Source organism: Anticarsia gemmatalis, chromosome 29 (genome assembly GCF_050436995.1).
Source record: "Anticarsia gemmatalis isolate Benzon Research Colony breed Stoneville strain chromosome 29, ilAntGemm2 primary, whole genome shotgun sequence".
Taxonomy (NCBI): Eukaryota; Metazoa; Arthropoda; class Insecta; order Lepidoptera; family Erebidae; genus Anticarsia; species Anticarsia gemmatalis.
In genome coordinates this window covers 4,907,456-4,934,322 of record NC_134773.1, presented here as the reverse complement: position 1 = coordinate 4,934,322, position 26,867 = coordinate 4,907,456, and the positions used below count along the sequence as shown (strand labels likewise).

The window sequence follows — 26,867 nt, the reverse complement described above, 5'->3', positions numbered from 1 at the left end:
CACGCTACGACCAATAGGAGCAGAGTACGAGTAAAAAATGTTACAAAAACGGGTAAAAATTTCACCATTCTCTCTTATGTGACGCAAGCGAAGTTGCGGGGGTCAGCTAGTATAATCATAATTTTCCCCGTTTTTGTAACATTTTTCACTGTTTCTCTGCTCCTATTGGTCGTAGCGTGATGATATATAGCCTATAGCCATCCTCAATAAATGGGCTATCTAACACTGAAAGAATTTTTCAAATCGGATCAGTAGTTCCTGAGATTAGCGCGTTCAAACGAACAAACAAACAAACAATCAAACAAACAAACAAACTCTTCAGCTTTATAATATTAGTATAGATTAAATGACGCAAGCGAAGTTGCGAGGGTCAGCTAGTAGGTTATATTTTATTTATATTGCTGGGGTCCCTGTGTTTTAAGCGTTCATCCGCGAGTATTTCAGTCACTACTTTCATTAATGAACTTAACATAATTATAGATTAACTAGCTTCTGCCCGCGTCTACGACTCACGCGTCGGTAAACGATCTGTGGGTTAAGTAAACCTTGGCATACCATAGATGGGTGACCGCATCAGTGGTATTTGAACTGGGCGTCTCCGTGCTTCGAAGGGCCCGTGAAAATGGATCCCGATTGTTTTCAAATATGTTAACAGTCGTTAAGCCACATCAAAGACCTTCGGGCTTGAACAACTTTGACACTAGGTTGACCACTAACCATACGATAAGAAGATCTTTGTTATAAATTATCTGTTTTTCAAATTTCATGTAAATCCGCTCAGCAGTATTTGCGTGAAAGAGTAACAAACATACTTACGACCTTTTTATAATATTAATATTATATTTCTCGCTGGTCCCACATTCTTGGCCCGTAGTGTACCAACACAAAGACGCCTTTGAGTCAAACCATGCGTGGCTTATAAGGTTTCTTTTCACTCGAGGAACCTTTTGTACATATTACTTATACATGTAAGAATATTACTATGAATACATACATAAGTACATATATAAAACCGAGGCGACCGTAGTCAGTCGCGTTCTAGCAATCTATACTAATATTATAAAGCTGAAGAGTTTGTTTATTTGAACGCGCTAATCTCAGGAACTACTGGTCCGATTTGAAAAATTATTTTCAGTGTTATATAGCCCATTTATCGAGGAAGGCTATAGGCTATATATCATCACGCTACGACCAATAGGAGCAAGGTACCAATAAGAAATGTTACAAAAACAGGGAAAATTATGATCCATAGCTCACCCGCGCAATTTCGCTTGCGTCACATAAGAGAGAATGGGTAAAAATATTCCTCATTTTTGTAACATTTTATACTGGTACTCTGCTCCTATTGATCGTAGCGTGATGATACATAGCCTATAGCCTTCTCCAATAAATGGGCTATTTAACACTGAAATAATTAAATCGGACCACCAGTTCCTGAGATTAGCGCGTTCAAACAAACTCTTCAGCTTTATAATATTAGTATAGATATATTATATGTATATTAAAAATGGTAGTAGTTGTCGAACGAACACATCCCAAAAGTAGTCATCATATTTTCTACACAATATAACCGGATGTATTCCTTGTGGTACAATGTGTTTCGTGACACGGCGACTAGTGATGGGATTAGTCGAGAACTGTGTACAACACTATAAAGAACGGCTTAGCCGTGACTTGAGAGCTTCTGTGCAGATTTTTAACACAAATAATTTATTGATGTTGTATTTTTTTTGCTTTTGTGTGTACTGATTAGGAGGTCCTCGGTTCGATGTTTGGGTGGCGTAATATTTTTTTGTAATTTATTTTAGACTGTATCTGAGGTCTGGGTACTGATCTCAAAGGTACGGGTTTTATATTTCTTATTCTTTTTTTTTAAAGACTACTCCCGCTGTAAGAATTACTCTTGTGTCGCGGGGACTTTTACAAACATACAAACAACGGACACAAAGTACGACCATACCCTAATAACCCGCTTGGTAGTATTTGAGCTGAGCATCTCCATACTTCGGAGAACACGTTAAAAGTCGTTCCCGGTTGTTGTCAATAAGATAACAGTCGTTAAGCCATGTCAAAGGCCTTTCGGGCTTGAATAACTTTGACACTAGGTTGACCACTAACCATACGATACAAAAATACCAAAACATCTTACGAACGAAGTCATGGGCTTATGGCAGTCATGGCAGTAGCTTGTATTTAAAAGTCTTTTCGTTCAACCATGAATGAGTGAATGAGTGAGTGAATGAATGAGAATGTAGAAATCGTGACTAAAACCCGTTTAAGAGGATAAAATGTTTCTTTATCGTTCTACTAAAAGGATAATGTACTTTTAGAATAACTTTTGTATGAACTATAGAAAATATTGAATAGATTTAAACAGAGGTATGTTTTGAAAATATGTTAGTAGTCCCGTATGACAAGATGTATGTATGTGAATGAAGCAAGCGTAGTTTGTAAGGATCGTACCAAGTGACGTTCTTTGGTCCCTGCCTAACTATATGAAAATAAGGCGTGATTTTATGTATGTACGTATTTAAGAACATATAAATAATATGTATAAGTAACTTTGGCACGCGGCTTCGACTGTTATTGTTATCGTTTTTAGCTTAAACTAGCTGACGCGCGCAACTTCGCTTGCGTCACATTAGAGAGAATGGGTGAATTTTTTCGCCGTTTTTGTAACATTTTTTACTGGAACTCTGCTCCTATTGGCCGTAGCGTGATGTTATATAGCCTATAGCCTTCCACGATAAATGGGCTATCTAAAACTGAAAGAATTTTTCAAATCGGACCAGTAGTTTCTGAGATTAGCGCGTTCAAACAAACAAACAAACAAACAATCAAACAGACAAACTCTTCAGCTTTATAATATTAGTATAGATTATTTAGATATAATTTCTCCGTATCTCAGATTTGTTTAACCCATGGCTGTCCCACTGCTGGGTAAGGGTTTCTTTCCATTAGAGGTAGGGGTTAGACCTAGAGTCCACCACGCTAGACTATTGCGTGTTGGGGACTTTTCATAGGTACTGTAAAAAATGTGTTTTTATATATGCAAAGTTTCAATACGATGTTTTCCTTCACCGTTATAACAAGTGATAATTATTTCTAATACACACATCACTTGGAACAGTCATTGGTGTGTTTTCTTGGGCTCGAACCGCCGACCACTTTAGTGGGACGTGCAATTTTACGTAAAAATAGGCCATCAAACTCTTTCTCATCCTTAAAAATATGAATGCAAAAGTCGTCTTGATATGCTTGAATGACCAAATGGTTATACCGATTTTAATAACATTTAGCATAGGGACTTTTTCTCGGGAGTTTTTTCTCGGGACATACCAACCTCGGCAAGCATAACCTAACCTCAAAGATCGATCCACACGGCTGTTAACTAAACCACAAGCTATCGATATCGACCCAGCCCCGTCTCTATTCATTTCTTACGAGAATGACAGCAAATGATTTATATCTATGTGAACGCGCCAGCGGATATGATTATCGAATTTTTTCATTAACACCGCTCTAGTTACAAGAGGACCCTTCTAGGACTATGTTTATTTAAATTTATAGACCTTAGCTTGTAGAGGTCTTGGCTTCAAAAACTAATTCAGGTAGTAGGTATAATCGATTATTTTGCAACAAATTCTAATCTATACTAATATTATAAAGCTGAAGAGTTTGTTGGTTTGTTTGTTTGTTTGTTTGTTTGTTTGAACGCGCTAATCTCAGGAATTACTGGTCCGATTTGAAAAATTCTTTCAGTGTTAGATAGACCATTTACCGAGGAAGGTTATAGGCTATAAATATATCATCACGGTACGACCAATAGGAGCAGAGTAGCAATGAAAAATGTTACAAAAACGGGGAAGATTTTGACCCATTCTCTCTGATGTGACGCAAGCGAAGTTGCGCGGGTCAGCTAGTAAAATAATAATATCCTAGCCGATATCCAGTTATATTGAATCTGACCAACTGTGCAGGACTTTGTTTATAGTGTCCAAGTGTGTGTACAATACACAGGTACACTCTCTATTCCATCACTCTCATAGTCCGGTGGGACGGATAACCGACATGACCAGTGAGAGGTCAGGCTCAGGACCGACGGCTTTACGTGCTCTCCGAGGCACGGATTGTGGGATCCATTAAAAATGTAATGAGAATTCACTTTCTTTAAATGCATAACACTTCTGTTTATTCTCAATGACTTAAGTTTAAAGTTGTACATGCAGCGACTGTCTATCGGACCTCCACAACACAGTTACCTGGGTTATAACACGATACTAAGTAACACTGTGCGTCAGACTTTCAAGCTTCTGACTACTGTTAACGACTGTCAAAGATCTTTGAAAATGACAGCTGGGATCCACAATATAACGTGCTAAAACACGGAGGAACTCAATATGAATATTATGGTTATCCACAGAACAACTTCGGCTAAAAATGACAGCCGGGTTAAATACTTAAACTATCGGACCTCCATAACCCATGTCTGTAGCTACACAGTTGCGAATACTCATTAAATCAATTCGTTCAGGTCAAAGCAATTATTACAAATCAAATTGGGGCCATTGCTCTTTTCTATAGTTTGAAATAACTATGAAACCTGTTATAATATCCCACCTGTTCTTTTAACTAGGTGAGCAGAGGTCGCTTTTTTTATGTAGGTCTATTAAACGACTTGAAAAAGTAGGATTTTGTCTTTATACTTACAAATTAACATTTTGATGAAAATGTGTTTGAAATCCGTACTAATACTATAAATGCGAAAGTAACTCTGTCTGTTTGTTACTCAATCACGCCTAAACTACAGAACCAATTTGCATGAAATTTGGTATGGAGATATTTTGATACCTGAGAAAGGATATAGGCTACTTTTTACCCCGGGAAAATGATGCATTCCCAAGAGAAAATGGCGGACGAAGTCGCGGGTAAAAGCTAGTAAACGATAATTTACACTGTTTCTTAAATATAAATACAAGTTGTTCATTAACCGACTAAAAAAAGGGGATAATTTTATTTTTCTCACACACGGTCATCTGATTACAAACTAAGCAGAGCTTGTACTGTAACTAGATAACTGATAAACATACTTATATATTTGCAAATACATACTTATATACAAGTTACATACATAATCTATATTATTAAATTCCTCAAGGGGTACGGTAGACTCGATTGAAACCTTACCTGAATAATAAAACATAAAAAAATGATTTCGAGCTGACTCGAGATTTCCGCAAAATTCGGGTTGTCGAGTATTTTGTTAAATTCTAATGTGTTTTTTTAATTACTTGTATGTATGCATGTATTAAGAGTCCCGTTTGACCCGAGCAAAGCCGGGATTTATCTAGTTATACATAAATGTCTATAAATTAACATCTATACTCTTATGAGAATTCGATATCACGTATTTACTAAATATTTTTTTCGAAATCATTACAGCCGCGAAAGCGAAACCGACAGACATTATTTTTTTTTACAACATTTTGTAAAAATGACATATTTTCTGAAAAAATGACAATTTATTCGTTCAATAACCATAACATTACGCTTATTAAGTATTACGGGACAGGCAGAGACAGTTTACGTCTGTGTTTAAGAGGTTTTCCGTGTTCCCGCGACGTAATGACTATGGGGTCTTCACTCCAAGAAAATTTCGTGACTTTGCCTAAAGTTTTACAAGTATATAGAGCTCGTGGCTTAGTTAACAACAGCCGCGCGGATCGATCTCTGAAGTTAAGCTACGCTTGTTGAGGTTGGTCTGTGGATGGGTGACCATCTTGTACGTATTGAGTTCCTCTGTGTTTTCGAAGGCACGTTAAATTGTACCCGGCTGTTATTTTCAAAGATCTTTGACAATCGTTGCCAGTAGTCAGAAACTTGAAAGTCTGACGCGCAGTGTTACTTAGTATCGTGTTATAACCCAGGTAACTGTGTTGTGGAGGTGCGATAGACAGTCGCTGCATGTACAATACTGGTATTCAGCTGTATCCGGAGAGACTGGAAACCGACGCGAACATAGTTTGGAAGAAAGACCAAGCTGATATAATTTATACTAGGACTAGCTTTCACCCGCGACTTCGTCCGCCACCTGAATTTTCCCAGGGGAATCTCACTTTCCCGGGGTAAAAAGTAGCCTATTTCCTTTCTCGGGTATCAAAATATCTCCATACCAAATTTCATGCAAATTGGTTCAGTAGTTTAGGCGTGATTGTAACAGGCAGACAGAGTTACTTTCGTTTTTATAATATTAGTATGAATAAGTATGGATATTAAGTATGGATTAGTAGGATAAATACACATATAACTTGGAGAAGTCTTTTAGATATTGCACCCTCAAATTATTGCAAGCAAAGTGGATTTTTATGCCACACGACTACTACTATTCACTCTATCCAAATCTAATATTTATTTTACTCTTACTTCACTCAATGTGATGTATTTTCAAGCCACAGAAAAAACCTTTAAAAGAATAGCAAAGCCAACTAAAATACGGCCATGTTGGTACAAAAGCGCGGGAAAACTTTGCAAATGGCGGCCGCTCTATTGTCTTTGAGTGCCATAGACAAATGTAGAGCTAAAGTCACTCTTTGTTGTTTTTGAGTGGTGAAAGGAGTAGTTGGGACCTATTTTTTGAAAGTCAAAAATAGTTTTGGTTTTATACATGAGTACATACATAATATAACGCCTTTTTCCTATAGTGGTAGACAGAGATCAAAGAACGTCACTTGGTACGATCCTTACAAACTTCCCTTGCTTCATTCACATACATACAACTTGTCATACAAGCCATGTAATAAACAGTATATGAGCGTCAGCGGTAAACAATCTGTGGTTAAGCAACCGTTGGCGAGGTCATTTCATAGATGGGGTGACCGCATGATGGTATTTGAACTGAGCGTCTCCGTGCTTCGAAGGTCTTAAAAGTCGGTCCCGGTTGTTGTCTATAGATATAAAAAATCGTTAAATCATGTGTAAGGCCTTTCGGGCGGCTTGAACAACTTTGACACTAGGTTGACCACTAACCATACGATAAGAAGAAGAAAACTAAGCCTTCGTTGTCCGTCTGTCTGTCTCCAGGCTGTATCTTATAAACCGTCATAGCTAGAAAGCTGAAATTTTCACAAATTATGTATTTCCGCTATAACATCAATTACTAAAAATAAAAAAAAACACATTTAGGTCGGGAAAAAAGTCTTTTCGCATTATACTATGTATGAACTTGTAATAAAATCTTTTTTCTACACAAAAAAGCTCGATTTGGGTACCTCACGAGCTCACTGAAAGAAACCTAATGAACCGTGCACTCATTTGTGATTCTTGAAGCCAAAGAGATTTCATTACAAGTTCATACATACTATAATGCGAAAACATACATACTATAATGCGAAAAACCTTTTTCCTGAACTAATATAATAAGGTCTCCTTACAATAAACGTGATTTTTTTCGTATTTTTTTGGTAGATAACCCGTCACACGCGAGTCCGACTAACACTTGGCCGGTTTTTCTTTCCTTTCCTTTCACACAACCTGTTCTTATAGCAATGAACCCAATTACGACTGAGTATCGTCTAGCAAGTGTCAGTTACCCTCAAGAAACCCCACGGGTAATACATATACCTCTACGTATAATTTATTAAGGTATTCTGTTTTCTTTTTAAGGGTGGATGTAGGGATGACAGTGAAATTTTTTGGGGTGGTTTTTTATTTGCCACTATAAGTTTCGCGTGTAAAGTGGGTGAAAAAAATACGTTGTCTGGGGTTCATTTTTGGAAATTATAGTTACATGCATTTTTGGTTTTGGTTTTTGGACTATCTGTACGCAAAACTTCACCTAAATCGGTTTAGTATTCATCATTCGATGAATGCATGCTTGCAGATATTTCCATAGAAATATGCATGTATGTATGTTTGTATGGAAACCCCAAAAGTTTACGTGCTTTATAAGGGGCAGAAGTCTGCAATTTTAACTTCTAATCAGCTTTCAATCACTGAGAAGTTTTGCAAAATAAATTATCAAATTGTCTGCCTCCGTGGCGCAGTGGTTTAGGTCACCAAGCCACTACCACTGCGTCGGGAGGCCATGGGTTCGATTTCCTCCCGCAATTATTTGTGCGATCCACAAATAATTATTTCGGGTCTGGTTGTACTTTGTGTCCGTTGTTTGTATGTTTGTAGAAGTCCCCGCGACACAAGAGCAATTCTTAATGCGGGAGTTGTAATTTTTCTTATATGAGTTTAAACGCTATGGAATAGATAAACTACCGCTAAATGTACTTCAGAAACCGGGCTTAAATCAGTCGTAATAACTATGACATACTGTCTTACGTGTATCCGACAGCCCTAAGTTACACCCTCTAAGGGACAAAAATACCAAAGTAATGCCAATAGGGGTTGTATTTGCATTTTTTGTTGCACCCCATCTTACCCTAAATGGTATTATTGCTTTTTATTAGTAGTATTCAAGTTAATGAGATTTTGAGGGTTGAAAATGGGAATCAATTGGGTTTTTTGTTTTCGTATAGTTAGTAGTTTCAAATTGAAGTCTGTCTGAACTCATGTTATGTTAACAAGTTAGACTTGTAACGTGCTCGAAGCACGGATACTTCAAATACCACTTTCCTGTAATCTATGGAATGACCGCGCCGACGATTGCTTAACAGATCGTTCACCGGTGAGCGCAGCTATAAACGGCCCGATCAAGTTGTCGGCCTATAGCAGGGGTTACCAACCTTTTCTTAGTCCTGGACCACTTTTATATCATTCTTGTTACCAGGAACCACTTTGTTAGTATATCTATACTAATATTATAAAGCTGAAGAGTTTGTTTGTCTGTTTGTTTGATTGTTTGTTTGTTTGAACTCGCTAATTTCAGGAACTACTGGTCCGATTTGAAAAATTCTTTCAGTGTTAGATAGCCCATTTATCGAGGAAGCCTATATTTCATCACGTTACGATCAATAGGAGCGGAGTAGTAATAAAAAATGTTACAAAAACGGGGAAAATTCTGACCCATTCTCTCTTATGTGACGCAAGCGAAGTTGCGCGGGTCAGCTAGTTAAAGATAAAGTGTACTAATCATCCTGAAAATTTTAAATTTTAATGTCACAGACCACATTTTGACTTCCACGGACCACTGGCCTATAGCATAGTAACTTAAAACAGCTAGGTATAGTTCTAATAGCTATCTCTGACACAATTTCACCCCTCAGCCCTTTCGAGAGGGTTGAAATAATTCATTTAAGCTATTAGCTAGCGAGAGTGGCGCCTTACGGAACTAACGGTAGTTTAAACAGGAAACTGATGTACAGGGTGTAATTGAAATTAGTTCAAAATGTTATTATTTTGTCTTATGGTTAGTGATCTTCTTCTTTCTTGTATGGTTAGTGGTCAACCTAGTGTCAAAGTTTTTCAAGCCGCCCGAAGGCCTTTGGCTTAACGACTGGTATCGTAGTAGATAAAAACCGGGACCGACTTTTTACGTACCCTCCGAAGCACGAAGACGCCCAGTTCAAATACCACTATGCGGTATCTATGACATGACCGCGCCTAGGGTTGCTTAACCCACAGATCGTTTACCAACCGGTGAGCGCAACGGGCTATGTTTAGTGGTGAATCAAAGTAGTTGAAGTGTTTGTCTGAACTCATGTTATGTTAACAAGTTAGACTTGTAACGTGCTCGAAGCACGGAGACGCTCAGCACAAAATATCTGTAAAATGACCGCGAGAAGGGTTGCTTAACCGACAGAACGTTTACCGACCGGTAAGGGCAACTAGCTATGAGCGTATCTATACTAATATTATATAGCTGAAGAGTTTGTTTGTTTGTTTGTTTGAACGCGCTAATCTCAGGAACTACTGGTCTGATTAGAAAAATTCTTTCAGTGTTAGATAGCCCATTTATCGAGGAAGGCTATAGGCTATATATCATCACGCTACGACTAATAGGAGCAGAGTAGCAATAACAAAAGTTACAAAAACGGGTAAAAATTTGACCCATTCTCTCTTATGTGACGCATGCGAAGTTGCGCGGGTCAGCTAGTCTTAGATACTTTTGCGGTAAACGATCAGTATATGAATTAACGCGTACATTACATAGATGTACGCGCATTAATATTTGAGCTGAGGTTCTTAAAGACATAAATACAATATTAAATTGTTAAACCACAAAGAACGTCCGCTCCGGATGGCATACAGACGCGAACTGAACGCGACCGGAAATAACACCGACGCCATATTGCCACCGGAAGTGACGACTGCTTAATGAGCTCTCGAGACTTTGAGCTCACTTCCGCAAGTCTTTGTTACTGTGAAGTAACTAAGATGTAACTTTTGTTTGAAGGAAAGAAAGATTATATAGTACTAGCTACTGCTTGCGACTTTGTCCGTGTTGAAAAAAATTCTGGGGTAAAAGGTATCCTATGTTTAAGCCTCGGTTTCGGAGGCACATTTGTGGAGGAACGAGGTGATCATGTTCCTCCAACACAAAGGGAGGATCCTGCGACCAGGCGAGGTGATCACGCCTGGTGGGCCTAGGCTGCCCGACTGTCGTAGTCGGGAACTTGTATATATAGTCAGTTGCAGTGCAAACTTCGATAGCGCGATTCAGGACTTGTGACGTCAGACACTGCGCGTGGTGGTTGGTTGTGCGCTGGTCCCAGTAGATGTCGCTGTATGTAGCGATCCGCTACACATTTAGCGGTAGATTGTCTGTTCTTTTTTTTTAAGTACATAAAAAGACAACTCCCGAACTAAGAATTGTTCTTGTATTGCGGGGACTTTTACAAACATACAAACAACGAACACAAAATACAGTCAGACTGGAAACAACTATTTGTGGATCGCACTCATAATTGTTCCGTGTGGGAATCGAACCTACGACCATCCGACGCAATGGTAGTGGCGTGGCGACCTTAACCACAGCGCTACCGAGGCCATCAATGCAGTCTCTCTTATCGTATGGTTAGTGGTCAACCTAGTGTCAAAGTTGTTCAAGCCTAGCCTTTGACGTGGCTTAACGACTGTTATCTTAAATGACAACAACCAGGACTGACTTTTTACGTGCCCTCCGAAGCACGGAGACGCCCAGTTCAAATACCACTATGCGGTCACCCATCTATAGAATGACCGCGCCAACGTTTACTTAACCCACAGATCGTTTACCGAACGGTGAGCGCAACTGGCTATGGACGTATATATCAATGCAGTAAAAACTTACTAACGAACTTCTATAAAACTAGCCTTAAGAATTTTTCCAAAAAACACACGCGAATCCGGTGAACACAAGTTATATCAATAAAACGTTACAATATCCCAATTTCTATGTTCGTGAGTCGTGCTCGAAGGCAATTTGAGAGCGCTATCAATAATTCAAGTGCACATAGAGTACAATTTGACGCAGTCCTGTCTTTACGCGTTGTGTTCGAGTGGATAAGACTTATATATTTAGGTCAGATATTTGCTGAATCAGTCCGTAGAGAGTATCATATAGTGTAACCGTCTAGTTCATAAAAATATATGAAATTGACAGGCTTATAAAGTGTTTTGTTTCTTTTACTCCTTAGCGAAATGAAAAAGAGAAAACATGTTGTATAGCTTTTTAACTAAAATAGGTTTATAGTGGGTATATGATTAAGAGGTTTATAATTTATTTAAATTTATTTAATTTAGTAGAGTCTCATGTGCATGGTTCCCAGCTAAGAAATATATAGTTATAAGTCCCGTCAAAGGCCTTCGGGCGGCTTGAACCACTTTGACACTAGGTTGACTACTAACCATACGATAATAATAGAATAAGCTAAAAATGTACATAAAATTAAATCATTAGTGACCTGCTAGTTCATGGTGTAGCTGGTTTGATGTTAAAATAAATAAATTTGTAGATCGCACAAATAATTGATCCGTGTGGGCATCGAATCCACGACCTCCCGACGCAATTATACTGGCGAGGCGTACACCACTGCACCACGGCGGAAGTAAAATAAGATTAAGGTGTTTTAGTTTTGCGTTTTAAGAAATAAAAGTAAAAAAAATGCAAATATCAACGTCCCTATTTTTCTGTACGTTACAAAGTTCATCGACCTTTTTTGTCTAAAATTTTCACTTTCGATCCATACTATTCTAACCGTCCTAGGGCTGCCACATTAAACTTTAATATTTAACAAGCCGTATCTCAATTGAATGGCGCTTTACACTCCATAACTATGCGTTTACACCCCTAGCTGAAACGGTATAAGCAGAGCTTATAGTGCATTAAATATGAACGAATTTCATCACTTGAAACGGATTTCATATTAAAGTTCTTGATTAAAATATTACTTAGTAATTTCGACTGGTATAAGCATACTTCCCACGCAAGTGGTCGCAGGTTCGAATGCGAGGCAACACACCAATGACTTTTCGAAGTTATGTGTGTATTAGAAATAATTGTCACATGCTCCAACGGTGAAGGAAAACATCGTGAGGAAACCTTGCATGCCTAAAATTTGTTTAATATATTTATTGAAGGCATGCAAAGTCCCCAACCCGCATCTGGCCGGCGTGGTGGACTTAAGGCCTAACCCCTCCTACATTACGGGACGAGACCCTTGCCCAGCAGTGGGACATTAATGGATTAAATTTATTTAATTTAGTTTTAAATCTGATTTGCTGAGATAAGGATATCATAAAAGACGCTCATAGCCAGTTCCGCTCGAGGAAAGCGCTCAGTATGTTAACTTGTACATTACATAGATGTACGTGCAGTGATATTTGAGCTGAGCGTCTCCGTGCTTCGAGCACGTTACAAGTCTAACTTGTTAACATAACATGAGTTCAGACAAACACTTCAACTACTTTGATAGATTCACCACTAACTAAAAGGTTGGTTGTAGATTTACTCTCTTATTCATAAAAATATATGAGTTATGAAAGGCTTATAAAGTGTTTTGTTTCTTTCACTCTTTAGCGAAATGAAAAAGAGAAAACATGTTTTAGTAGTGTTTTAACTAAAATAGGTTTATAGTGTGTTAACGAATAAGAGGGTTACTCAATAAGCCACGCCTAAGGACTTCGGGCTTGAACAACTTTGACACTAGGTTGACCACTAACCATACAATGTGCCGACACTCTATTTCTCTATATTCTTCTGCTTCTTGCTAAGAATTATTCTGTTTTAGGGACCTGAGCCGCAACGAGCTGACAGCCATCAGCCGCCGGACTTTCCGAGGACTTACAGCATTGAAGAGTCTCCATTTGGATGGAAACCACCTCAAGTGTATTGATGAGAAGGCGCTGGAGAACCTGAAAAGCCTGGAAGTGCTGTGAGTAGACTGGTCTTTTTGGTCTTCTAGTCAATTGGACAACTCACACACGGTCATTTGATTCCAAACTAAGCAGAGCTTGTACTATGGTAACCAAATAACTGATAAACATACTTATATACTTCTAAATACATACTTATGTAGATACATTAACATCCAGGCTCAGAACAAATACTCGTGCTCATCACACAAAGATTTGTCCCGGGTGGGATTCGAACCCACCACACGCGGCGCTCCGGTTGTTGCGGCGAGGTGACCGCTTAAACTACTGCGCCAAACGTGCAGTTAAATAACCTAGTTATATTAATTTCCCTTAATTGGCGTTTAGTCTATATCGCTGATTGTTGGCAGCTCCTCGTATGATCAATTATTGTATCAACCACATTGTAAGACTTTTGGCGATTACAAAGAGTGTGTGAGTTTGTTGCTAGCTCTTCTCATAAGGCTGTACACTTTCCGAGCTAGTGGTAGATTCAGTAATGACTATCATAAGTGTCAATATTTGACCTTAGTGAATAATTTTGATTTGTCACAGCGCGCTATGAGAGTGATGTAATACAGACTGTATCTGTGTTTTGTACACAACACACTATAAACTAACTACAACACAGTTGACTGGTTTCTATTGAAATTGGCCGCCGTAGCCGAGATTGGAGGATATTATTAAAAGCTACATACATAGAATCACGACGATTAAATTACATAAATATTATATTTCTCTGAAATTAATTGACCATTCACAGAGGTCAATAACTTGATCAAACAAACGGAATTGGGTCAAATTACTGTTCAATAAGGAATGACTCAGGGGTCAATCAATACATAGGTTATGACAGGTCAATTAATAACCTTGTGATTTAAATATTAGGTCGGAGAAAAAGTCTTTTCGCATTATAGTATGTATGAACTTGTAATAAAATCTCTTTGGCTTCAAGAATCACAAATGAGTACACGGTTCATTAGATTTCTTTCAGTGAGCTCGTGAGGTACCCAAATATCGAGCTTTTTTGTGTAGAGAAAAGATTTTATTACAAGTTCATACATACTAAAATCTGAAAAGACTTTTTCCCCTTCCTAATACTATGAGCTACTGGCCGGGACTGTGATCTACATGCGATCGTGAAGTCTCGGATTCATTTCCCTGGTAAGGCTAAAGTCAATAAAAAAAATATATTTTGGGACTACTCACACACGGTCAACTGATTCTCAACTAAGTAGAGCTTGTACTGTAACTAGATAACTGATAAACATACTTATATACTTGCAAATACATACTTATATACTACATTAACAAGCTCAGAACAGATACTCGTGCTCGTAACAAATCATCATCCGTTAGTCACAGTGGTTAACGTGGTCACCTCGTCGCAATAACCGTAGCGCCGCGTGTGGTTCCAATCACACCCGGGACTAATATTTGTGTGATGAGCACGAAGTATCTGTTCTGAGCTTGTTAATCTAATACATATATAAAATTCTCGCGTCGTAGTTTTCGTTGCCATACTCCTCCGAAACGGCTTGACCGATTTTGATGAAATTTTTTGAGCATATTGAGTAGGTCTGGGAATCGACCAACATCTATTTTTCATACTCCTAAGTGACACTATTTTTTTTTATTTTAATTTATATGGCAAAACAACGTTTGCCGGGTCAGCTAGTGTATCTATATAAGTATGTATTTACAAGTATATAAGTACGTTATAAATATAGGACAAGTATAGGAGTATAACATTTTCTTTTGTTTCAGAACTTTAAACAACAATAACCTGACGTATTTGTCATTGGAGCCGGCCGCCATTACGCGACTTAACACGTTGCGTCTGACAGACAATCCTGTCGTATGCGATTGTCGTGTCGCAAGACTGTCAGCTGCTGTACGAGCCGCTGGGATATTAGGAGTTGGAGCCAGGTAGACACCTAACAAACTTAATCAAAGAGGCTTATATTCCGTTCACCGTGTGGTAAACGACCAGTGTGTTGAGTACCGCGCTCATAGACATAGTTGCACTCCCCTGCCGGTAAACGATCTGTGGGTTAAGCAACCGTTGGCGCGGTCATTCTATAGATGGGTGACCGCATAGTGTTATTTGAGCTGAGCGTCTCCGTGCATCAAAAGGCACGTAAATAGTCGGTGCCAGTTGTTGTCAATTGAGATAACAGTTGTTAAGCTACGTCAAAGGCGTTTCTGGCTTGAACAACTTTGATATTAGGTTTACCACTAACCGTATGACAAAAAGAATGATGTACGTGCAGTGATATTTGAGCTGAGCGTCTCCGTGCTTCGAGCACGTTACAAGTCTAACTTGTTAACATAACATGAGTTCAGACAAACACTTCAACTACTTTGACACTAGGTTCACCACTAACTATACGATGACTTAAAAGTTTTTTTTAGACATTAATGAATTCTTGTTTTTTCAGGTGTCAAGCTCCTGCAGCCTTGAGAGGTGCTCTTCTTACTGACTTGGAAGCTCATGAGCTGATATGCAGTGGTAAGTAGAAAATAACGGTCTTTGCTTGCAAGAGCTGTGTTAAACAACTGTCAGACATGTCATTGCTCACGATGTTTTCCTTCATCGTTATAATAAGTGATCATTATTTATACACACATCACTTGGAAAAGTCATTGGTGTGGTGAGTCGGTTTTTAAAGTTAAAGTTTATAAGCGACTAACTTTTGCCTGCGACTTCGTTCGCGTGGTTCGAAGAGAAGATGACATGACAAAGTAACAACAGCCGCGCGGATCGATTTCTAAAGTTAAGCTACGCTTTTCGAGGTTGTTCTATAGATGGATAACTATATTATACATACCGAGTATATTTAGATTGTAATCACCGCTTTTTCTCTTATTTCTTTCTTTCTTCGAGGCGCCCATAGCCAGTTGCGCTCACCGGTCGGTAAACGATCTGTGGGTTAAGCAACCCATGGCGCTGTCATTCGCATGTATCCAGATGGGTGACCGCATTGTGATATTTGAGCTGGGCGTCTCCGTGCTTCGGAGGGCACGTAAAAAGTCGGTCCCGGCTGTTGTCTACTTAGATAACAGTCGTTAAGCTATGTCAAAGGCCTCTCGGGCGGCTTGAACAACTTTGACACTAGGTTGACCACAACCATACGACAAACAAACAATGTTGTAATCACCCCTTCTTTTTTCTCTAGGGCCAACCACTGCTATCACAGTGGAATGTTCAGCGGAGCCTCGCTGCCCACCCCCTTGCCGCTGCACCCCTGAAGGTACGGTAGACTGCAGGGAGAAGCTGCTGTCTGAATTACCAGCTACCATACCTCATAGGGCTACTGAAATGTAAGTATATATACTAATATTATAAAGCTGAAGAGTTTGTTTGTTTGAACGCGCTAATCTCAGGAACTACTGATCCAATTTGAAAAATTATTTCAGTGTTAGATAGCCCATTTAAGGAAGGCTATAGGCTATATATCATCACGCTACGACCAATAGGAGCAGAGTACCAGTGAAAAATATTACAAAAACGGGTAAAATTATGACCCATTCTCTCTTATAGTTTTCAATAAAATTCACAATCGAGACTGACTTAAATTAATTAATTAAAGTTGTTATATCATGTCAAAAGCCTACGGGCGGTTAAAACCACTTAACACTAGGTTGACTATTAACCATACGATAAGAAGAAGTAAAAAATCTTCTTGTAAAAGTAACATAAGTTTTTTTTTAGCGGGTATCTTTTTAATCAATCAAACCATAATGTTTTTGTCTCTTTCCAGCCGCCTAGAACAGAACGAGATAACCGAAGTCCCAGCTGGAGCCTTCTCTTCAGTGAAGAGAGTGGCCAGAATTGACTTGTCCAATAATAAGATAACTAAACTGGCTGCCGATTCGTTCAGTGGATTGGTTCATTTGACTTCTTTGTGAGTATATCTATGTTTTATTTTTTACTAGCTTTTACCCACGACTTCGACCGTTACCTGAATTTTCCCATGGGAATGCGTCATTTTCCCGGGGTAAAAAGTAGGTATATTCCCGGTGTCCACCCCCTGCTTGTCCACCCCGGGTGGACAGAGACACAAATCTTTTAAAAAGTTCTCGGTGTCCACCCCTGGGGGACAGTGAGAATTAATTTTAAATTATTCCCGCTGGCCACCCCTTGTGGACGATACGAGTTTCATATTACTACTCTAGATCTCCACCGCCGGTGGACTGAAATAAACATTCTCAATGTCCACGCTTGCTGGAATTGGGTGTAAATAATTATAACAAAATTAATTAAGTACATCTTTTACTTTTGCAATCTACACAAATAATTACCACAAAAGGTATTAATCAAAGTCATAGAAAATATCTTTACATTCTCATCCTTTCTAGAAATAAATCAATATTGAAGTCCCCATTGACAAGTCCCATTCGTATGTCGTGAATAAAATGATCACTTAAAATATATTTTTTTACGTTTATTGTTATAACTTATACCTTGGTTTAATAAGTGCCGCAACTTAGGGTCAATCAACATTATATGGGAAAACACACAATAGATAGTGTACCTACTTCTATTTACCCTAGAGATGTAGATAATATGATTAAACTATCATCATCATCATCATCTCAGCCGGGAATCGTCCACTGCTGGACAAAGGCCTCCCTCATCGAGCGCCAATAGGACCGGTCCTGGGCCGCCCTCATCCATCGATGAGGAGTGAAAAATGTTTACAACTCAGATGATGATGATTAAACTATGTACCTACTTAATTAATTTTGTTATAATTATTTACACCCAATTCCAGCAAGCGTGGACATTGAGAATGTTTATTTCAGTCCACCGGCGGTGGAGATCTAGAGTAGTAATATGAAACTCGTATCGTCCACAAGGGGTGGCCAGCGGGAATAATTTAAAATTAATTCTCACTGTCCCCCAGGGGTGGACACCGAGAACTTTTTAAAAGATTTGTGTCTCTGTCCACCCGGGGTGGACAAGCAGGGGGTGGACACCGGGAATATACCAAAAAGTAGCCTATGTCCTTTCTCGGGTATCCAAATATCTACATACCAAATTTCATGGAAATTGGTTCAGTAGTTTAGGCGTGATTGAGTAACAGACAGACAGACAGACAGAGTAACTTTCGCATTTATAATATTAGTATGGATTTACACAGGAATATTTACAAATTACAAATATATTTAAACCAAATTATATTATCTTTTTTTAAGCCATTACTGTCCCACTGCTGGGCAAGAGTGTTCTTCAAGAATGAGGGAGAGGTTAGGCTTTGAGTCAAAAAAGTTGAAGAGAAAACAATGTACAGCATAGTGGCTTTCAGATCGTTGTCAAATGAGATACGTGATAGTCCCTTTGAGTTGGTTAAATGTAGTACAGTCAACTTGGGTAACTTTGAATCATTTGGGTAACATTGACAGTGGGAATTTGAACTAGTTTCCATTATTTCTTTATATGAAACCAACTTAATTGATAAAGATTTATTTTAGTTTTGCAAACTTTTATCAATTGTGTTGGTTTTATATGAAAAAATAATCGAAACTAGTTCAAATTCCCACGTTCAATGTTACCCAAATGATTCAAAGTTACCCAAGTTGACTGTACTTGGTTCAAAAGATGAATTAAAATATACCACTGTCTTCAAGGAATAAAAATCATGATGTTATAAAGAATGGATATACTAAGAATTGTGTTATATTGAACAAGTAAGGTTATTTCACTAGAAATGTCAATGTTTTTCAAAATAATACCCACACAAGTGATGTTTATAAAATACTTCCTGACTGTGCTCATAGCTACGCTCACCGGTCGGTAAACGATCTGTGGGTTAAGCAACACTTGGCGCGGTCATTCCATAGATGGGTGACCGCAAAGTGGTATTTGAACTGAGCGTCTCCGTTTTTCTGAGGGCATGTTAAGTCGGTTCCGGTAGTTGTCAATTAAGATAACAGTCGTTAACTCATGTCAAATGTATTTCCGATTGAACAACTTTGACACTAGATTGACCACTAACCATACGATAAAGAAAAAGATTCGGGCATATTAGGATTAAAGTAAATATATTTAGATGCTTAAATTTATTTTTTGTTTCAGAGTGTTATATGGAAATAAAATCAAAGATCTTCCATCTGGCATATTTCATGGGTTGACTTCGCTACAGTTATTGTAAGTATAAATAATAAAAATAGGTATAAATTTTTCAGGAGCCGATAGTCTTTACCAAAAACATGTAACTACTTTTAAAATGTTAAAATCATTGCTGCATACTAACTTCAAAATCCATTTTACAATCACTGCGCATTATTTGGCTTATCACTAAGCTCGTGGCTTAGTTAACAACAGCCGCGCGGATCGATCTCTGAGGTTAAGCCACGCTTACCAAGGTTGGTTTGTTGATGGGTGACCATATTATACATTCCGTGTTTCTAAAAGCACGTTGGTCCCGGCTGTCATTTTCATAATCTTTGGCAGTCGTTAACAGTAGTCAGAAGCTTGAAAAAAGACTTTCTGTGTTTCGGAAGTCACGTTAAAAATTGGGTAACGGCTTTCATATTCAAGGACAGATAAAGAGGGAATCGTGTTATAACCCAGGTAACTGCGTTGTGGAGGTCCGATAGACAGTCGCTGCATATACAATACTAGTATTCAGCATAGTTGGTAGAAAGGCTACGCTGATGATGATGTCAGTAGATAATATTATCGAATTTTAAACAAATGTTTTTTTCTTATTTCAGATTACTAAACTCGAATGAAATTACTTGCGTAAGAAAGGACACTTTCCGAGATCTTCAGACTTTGAAATTACTGTAAGTATAACTTAGTATTCAATATGTAAATATTTAATTTTAACTCATTACTGTCCCACTGCTGGGCAACGATCTTCTCCCGGAATGATTTACCTTGAGTCTAACACACTAATCAAGTGAGACTTTCAAGAGCTGTGTTAAACAACTGTCAGACATGTCATTGCTCACGATGTTTTCCTTCATCGTTATAACAACGTGGTCATTATTTATACACGCATCACTTGGAATACTCATTGATATATTTCACTCGACCACTTATATAATGAAGATTTCTTATTAATAATTAATATTTATTTATTTATTTTTTTCAGGTCTTTATACGATAATAATATTAGATCGTTACCAAATGGAACTTTTGATGCGTTGACTGGGATTCAAACTCTGTGAGTAAAATTGAAAATAATAGTAATAAATGTAACCCATTAATGTCCCACTGCAAGGGTCTCCTCCCGTAATGAGGGTGGGGTTAGGCCTTGAGTCCACCACGCTGACCAAGTGCGGGTTGGGGACTTTGCATGCCCTCAATAAATGTATTAAACTAATTTTACGCATGCAAGGTTTCCTTACGATGTTTTCCTTCACCGTCAGAACAAGTGATAATTATTTCTAATGTACACATGACTTCGAAAATTCATTGGTGTAACCTCGGGTTCGAACCTGCAACCACTTGTGTGGGAGGTAACAACTTAAACCACTCGGCTAACACTGTTTTCGCATTGTATGCAAAATCTATACTATAATATTATAATTATAATATATAATATGTATTATAATTATAATATCTATACTAATATAATAAAGCTGAAGAGTTTGTTTGTTTGTTTGTTTGAACGCGCTAATCTCAGGAACTACTGGTCCGATTTGAAAAATTCTTTTAGTGTTAGATAGCCCATTTATCGAGGAAGGCTTTAGGCTATATAACATCACGCTACGGTCATTAGGAGCGGAGTAGCAACGAAAAATATTACAAAAACGGGGAAAATTTTTACCCATTCTCTTAGGTGACGCAAGCGAAGTTGCGCGGGTCAGCTAGTGTATTATAAAGCTGAAGAGTTTGTTTGTTTGAACCCGCTAATCTCAGGAACTACTAGTCCGATTTGAAAAATTCTTTCAATGTTCGATAGTCCACATATCGAGGAAGGTTGTAGGCTACATATCATCACGATACGACCAATAAGAGCAGTGTAGCAACAAAAAATGTTACAAAAACGGGATTCTTTTTGACTCATTCTCTCTTATGTGACGCAAGCGAAGTTGCGTGGGTCAGATAGCTTTAAATATTTTTCGTTATTTTTCCAGACATCTCGGACGTAATCCATTTGCCTGCGACTGTTCATTGCGCTGGCTTGCGGCGTATTTGAGGAAGAATCCTATTGAAACTTCAGGCGCTAAGTGCGACTCTCCCAAACGTATGAGCAGAAAGAGAATTGATGCTTTGAGAGAAGAAAACTTTAAGTGCAAACGTGAGTATGATTTTTAGTTAATTACTGTCCCAATGGGGGAGGGTGATTAGGTACAAACAACATCTTAGTATCCCCGCTAGTTCGCCTGCACGTGGTCCTACTGCTGATCAACGAAAGATCTAGCCACAGAGAAGGAAAACTTGATACAAGCCCGGCTCGGTGCCAGCCGTTATGCACCTGCAACCGAACCGATACCAGATGTGGTGACTTGTCATTCCTGTGGAATATATCGGCAAGGTCGAGAGGATAACGTGGGTACCTGGGAAGGTCGGCGTTATCAAATTGAGTCCCAGGCGGTGTGGCGTCAGTGGAGAGGACACTTCACCCATTTCAGTTTGATGCAGTGACTGTCCCAATCAAAATCAAATCATTTATTCATTTAGGTTAAATATTGATACTTATGATAGTCGTTACAATTACTGAATCTACCACTAGCTCGAAAAGGGGGTAGAGCAGAAATCGAATATGAGAAGAGCTAGCAAGAAAATCACGGCCACTCTTTTCAATCGCCAAAAGTTTTACAATGTGGTTGATACAATAATAATATTTCATCATGCGAGGCGCTGCCAACAATCAATGATATAGACTAAGGGAGGAGGGGAAAGGGAGTAGACCTTTTTTAGAGAGTTTTATATACTGAGCAAGAAGCTGTACATTTTCACACTTTCATGTGTTTAAACAGATTTTTATTTTTGTATTTTTGCGAATAAAGTATTTACGAAAATGAAACTTGAAAGTGAATGAAATCTTAGTGAATTAATTGAAATTTTGCCATTACCATATTTAAGTTAACTATCAGTCAAATAAGCTACTCTTTATAAAGTGTCAAAAACACATGTTACGTATAAAATTTCCATATCAGGATGTTAGTTACCGTACTCCTCCGAAACGGCTTGACCGATTGATGTTGAAATATTTTTCATACCCCTAAATGACACATTTTTTATTTTATTTATATGGCAAAACAACGTTGCCCGGTCAGCTAATATTATTATATGCCATCAAATATTTAAAAAATCGTGGCTTCTAATAATCGTGCTTCAATTTTCAGCGGGTGAGGAATCAGTGAACGCATGCGGCGCATCAGCGGCATGTCCGGCGGCGTGCGCCTGCGAGTACGGCGCGCGGGCGGTCAGTGTGGCGTGCACCCGGGCTGCTCTGACCGAAGTGCCTAGAGACTTGCCTGTTAATACTGATGCTTTGTAAGTATAGAAACTTAAATAATTAGCTGTCTCTCTCGCATTCATTTAAATTTGAACTGTAATTTAACTAATTTAAAGATTTATTTTTCGACAATTCAAAATTTGAAGGAAAAATTAGGCAATTTTTGGCACCTTTTTCCTTTATTACATTTGTGACTAGAAGTCGCTATTCCCTTTCAAAAATGCTTTCCTTCAATGCAGATTTTGTAAAGCGTAGTGTACTAAAACGGGTATCGACCAAGTACACTGTTATTTCAGCCGCAGAATGATAATTTCAGGCACTGTTATTGGTCAATTCGCGATCTGCGCCACACTGCCAATTACTCTTAAACTCCTTAAGAAATCTTCATTTATTATGGCTTAGAGCCATTTCGATGACGTCAACTTTCAATACTAATAATCCGCATTATTATCGGTCCATTACACATCAAGCCCGCGAACGTGTTTTTCGCGGGCTTGACAGATGAGCGCTGCGCGCGCTCTTTCCTTTGTTGTTTCTCGCGCGAAAGAGCGTGTGTGTAAAGGCACCTATTCTTTCAGAAGTTCTCTTGAAACTTTAGTAACTCCTTTTTTTACATCGAATGTTAACACAACCTGTACCAAAAGTTGCCTTTAAAGAGCAATTAATTGGCCTATTTAATATATTTCTGACCTAAGCAGTCAGTCCTGCTCAGAGGTCTGTAAACGCTCAGTATGTTAACGCGTACATTACATAGATGTACGTGCAGTGATATTTGAGCTGAGCGTCTCCGTGCTTCGAGCACGTTACAAGTCTAACTTGTTAACATAACATGAGTTCAGACTGACTTCAACTACTTTGACACTAGGTTCACCACGGTTTTTTTGTTTCAGGTTAATGTCTGACAACAGTCTTGGTCAGATTAAATCTGACGGTCTTTTTGGAAGACTACCAGACCTTACTAAATTGGACCTAAGAAATAATGGTAAGTAGACCAAAATTCGCTGATCAAGTGAGACTTTCAAGAGCTGTGTTAAACAACTGTCAGACATGTCATTGCTCACGATGTTTTCCTTCATCGTTATAACAACGTGATCATTATTTATACACACATCACTTGGAACACTCATTGGTGTGTTGCTTCAAATAGTAATAAATAAAGTCGCTGGTCCGCCGACTTATGTTGGCGTTATTACAAACGCAGTCTATAAAGTCTGTCGGCAACCAAGTACTTTACAAACCAGAGTCGCTGACTCAACCACATTAATTGTCTGCATCTTCATTTTGAAGATGAATTTTCGGCGTGTCGATGTCAGCGTCTTGTTGTCGGCGACTTAATGTCAAAGACCTTCTGTTGGTTAATGAATCACGGTGACTTGAAGTCGGCGACATTTTATTCAGCGACTTTGTGTCGGCGGTTTGATGTCGACTACTAAATGTTATTAACTCCTAATTTCAAAAGAAAGAACTTACAGCCAGTGAACTGTAGACTGTCTTTGTAAAAAAGTCACTCAAAGCAAATAATCACTTAATTTCAAAGAATATAAATTACATTACGTCTAAAAACTTGATGACAATGGTTGAAATATGTCGGCGGGTCGGCGACTCTTGTTGCCGATTTTGAACTTCCGATTCGTGTGGAAATCAAATACCAATACCACTGTGTTATAAATTCGTTAATTCTTTTCAGGCATAACTATGATTGAAGATAACGCTTTCGATGGCGCAGCAAATATTCAAGAACTACTCTTAGACGGAAACCTTCTACAATCTGTCACTGATAAAATGTTCTTTGGACTTCATAGCTTGAGTATATTGTAAGTATATACATATATATAGATTATACTTGAGTATATAGATAGTAAAAAAGTATGTTTATCATAGTACAAGCTCTGCTTAGTTTGGAATCAAATGACCGTGTGTGAGTTGTACAATGATACTAACTCATTACTGTCCCACTGTTGGGCAAGGGTCTCCTCCCAAAAGGGGGAGGGGTTACGCCTTGAGTCCACACCGCTGACTAAGTGCTAAGACTTTGCAAACCTTCAAGAACTGTTCTAAAGAACTCTCACGCATGCAAGGTTGCATCACGATGCTTTCCTTCACCGTTGGAACAAGTGATGATTATTTATAATACACACATAACTTAGAAAAGTCATTGGTGTGTTGCCTCGGGTACGAACCGTCGACCATTTACGTGGGAGGTGACAATTTATACCATTCGGCTATCACTAATATAAAAAAATACAAATTTATTGTTTTTTGAAGTCGTTTCAAACTTCCGTAACTTTAATATGTTTTTTTCGCCTTTCTGTCCCACTGCTGGGCAAGGGTCTCCTCCCAAGCGAGGGAGGGGTTAGACCTTAAGTCCACCACGTTGGCCAAGTGCGGGTTGGGAACTTGATATTCTTTATAACGGTACATTTCTTGATATGGATGAAGCTTAATAAAATTTTCTTTATTTTTCAGATCTTTAACTGATAATAAGATCAAATGTATCACTCCGGGAGCGTTTGATCACCTCACTATGTTGTCAACATTGTAAGTATGGAATAAAAAAAATAAGTAATTAAAAAATAGGGTATTAATTATTCTCTATAAAGACTACCACTTTATAGTTTTGCTTAGCCATAGTACCGTATTAGCAAGCATGCTTTTATAGCGCCCATAGCCAATTGCGCTTACCGGTCGGTAAACGATCTGCGGGTTAAGCAACACTGCGCTGGCATTTCATAGATGGGTGACCACATAGTGGTATTTGAACTGAACGTCTCCCTGCTTCGGAGGGCACGTTAAAAGTCGGTCCCAGTTGTTGCCTATTAAGATAACAGTCGTTAAGCCATGTCAAAGGCCTTCGCAGCTTGAACAACTTTGACAATAGGTTGACCACCAACCTGTTATCTTAATTTTATTGACAACAACCGGGACTTTAGGTGTGCCCTTAGCAACACGGAGACGCCCAGTTCAAATACCACTTTGCGGTAACCCATCTATAGAATGACCGCGTTAAGGGTTGCTTAACCCGCGGATCGTTTATCGACCAGTGAAATTAGTTATGGGCACATAGTTAGACATTAAATAAGTTATGTATATGATAAAAAGTTCTCATATTTTTCCCTCAGGAACTTGGAGTCAAACCCCCTGGACTGCACTTGCCATATATCCTGGCTGCCGAACTGGCTTCGAAGCCGAAGACTGTCTCCATCAGCTACATGCAGAACTCCCGCTGCGCTAAGAGACGCGAATCTACAGCATTTAGAAGTATCTGACTTCAAGTGTAGTCGTAAGTACATTATATAATAACTAGGTTTTTCCCGCGACTTCGACCGCGTGGATTTCAAATTAGGACAGAATTTTCATACAAAATTTTATCCCTACTTTGTCCCCTAAGGGATGGAATTTACCACAATCCTTTCTTAAGGGACGCCTACGTCATTATCAGGTTTATGCATGCAAAGTCTCAGGCCGATCGATTAAAAATTGAGAAAGTTTTATACAAATACACCATCCAAGGGTATAATTTTCATCCAATTATACCCTTGGAGGTGGAATTTGTTAAAATCCTTTCTTAGCGGATGTCTACGTCATAACATCTACCTGCATGTCAAATGTCAGCTCGATCCGTCCAGTGGTTTGTGCTGTGCGTTGATAGATCACTGTGTCACCTTTGAGTTTTGCATAATAATATATCAATATATTATATAGATTGAGTACTTAAATGATAAGCAGTCAAATCAGCTACTCGTTATGAAATGTCAAAAACACATTTTAGTATGGAAATATAGTATAGTTATAGTTTGCGAGAAATACAAGGCTTATAAGTACTTACATGTTTTTTTTTTTGTTTTCAGCGGAAGATAAAGGTTGTTTATCATCAGACTACTGTCCGGCTCAGTGCGCGTGCACTGGGACTGTGGTGAGGTGTTCCAGAGCACAACTTACCTCTGTACCACTCAATATACCCAAACAAACCACTGAACTGTAAGTTGTTGCATTTTTATATTATATTGTTATATCATTGGACAACTCACACACGGTCATTTGACTCCAAACTAAGCAGAGTTACTATGGTAACCAAATAACTGATAAACATACTTATTTACTTCTAAATACATAGTTAAATAGATACATTAACATCCAGGCTCAAAACAAATACTCGTGCTTTTC

At 38.5% G+C, this 26,867-nt stretch overlaps 1 protein-coding gene across 1 annotated transcript in view; it reads left to right on the top strand.

Annotated features, from left to right (window-relative positions):
* sli (slit guidance ligand) overlaps nucleotides 1-26,867 on the top strand; it is a 113,280-nt gene that overhangs the window by 63,926 nt on the left and 22,487 nt on the right. Inside the window, exons 6-20 of the mRNA XM_076133444.1 lie at nucleotides 13,158-13,301; nucleotides 15,049-15,210; nucleotides 15,723-15,793; nucleotides 16,461-16,605; nucleotides 17,046-17,189; nucleotides 19,364-19,435; nucleotides 20,005-20,076; nucleotides 20,388-20,459; nucleotides 21,376-21,539; nucleotides 22,591-22,741; nucleotides 23,594-23,685; nucleotides 24,391-24,517; nucleotides 25,170-25,241; nucleotides 25,823-25,983; nucleotides 26,552-26,681. Coding sequence (XP_075989559.1) covers nucleotides 13,158-13,301; nucleotides 15,049-15,210; nucleotides 15,723-15,793; nucleotides 16,461-16,605; nucleotides 17,046-17,189; nucleotides 19,364-19,435; nucleotides 20,005-20,076; nucleotides 20,388-20,459; nucleotides 21,376-21,539; nucleotides 22,591-22,741; nucleotides 23,594-23,685; nucleotides 24,391-24,517; nucleotides 25,170-25,241; nucleotides 25,823-25,983; nucleotides 26,552-26,681 — 1,779 coding nt within the window. The remainder of the gene's footprint in view (nucleotides 1-13,157; nucleotides 13,302-15,048; nucleotides 15,211-15,722; nucleotides 15,794-16,460; nucleotides 16,606-17,045; nucleotides 17,190-19,363; nucleotides 19,436-20,004; nucleotides 20,077-20,387; nucleotides 20,460-21,375; nucleotides 21,540-22,590; nucleotides 22,742-23,593; nucleotides 23,686-24,390; nucleotides 24,518-25,169; nucleotides 25,242-25,822; nucleotides 25,984-26,551; nucleotides 26,682-26,867) is intronic.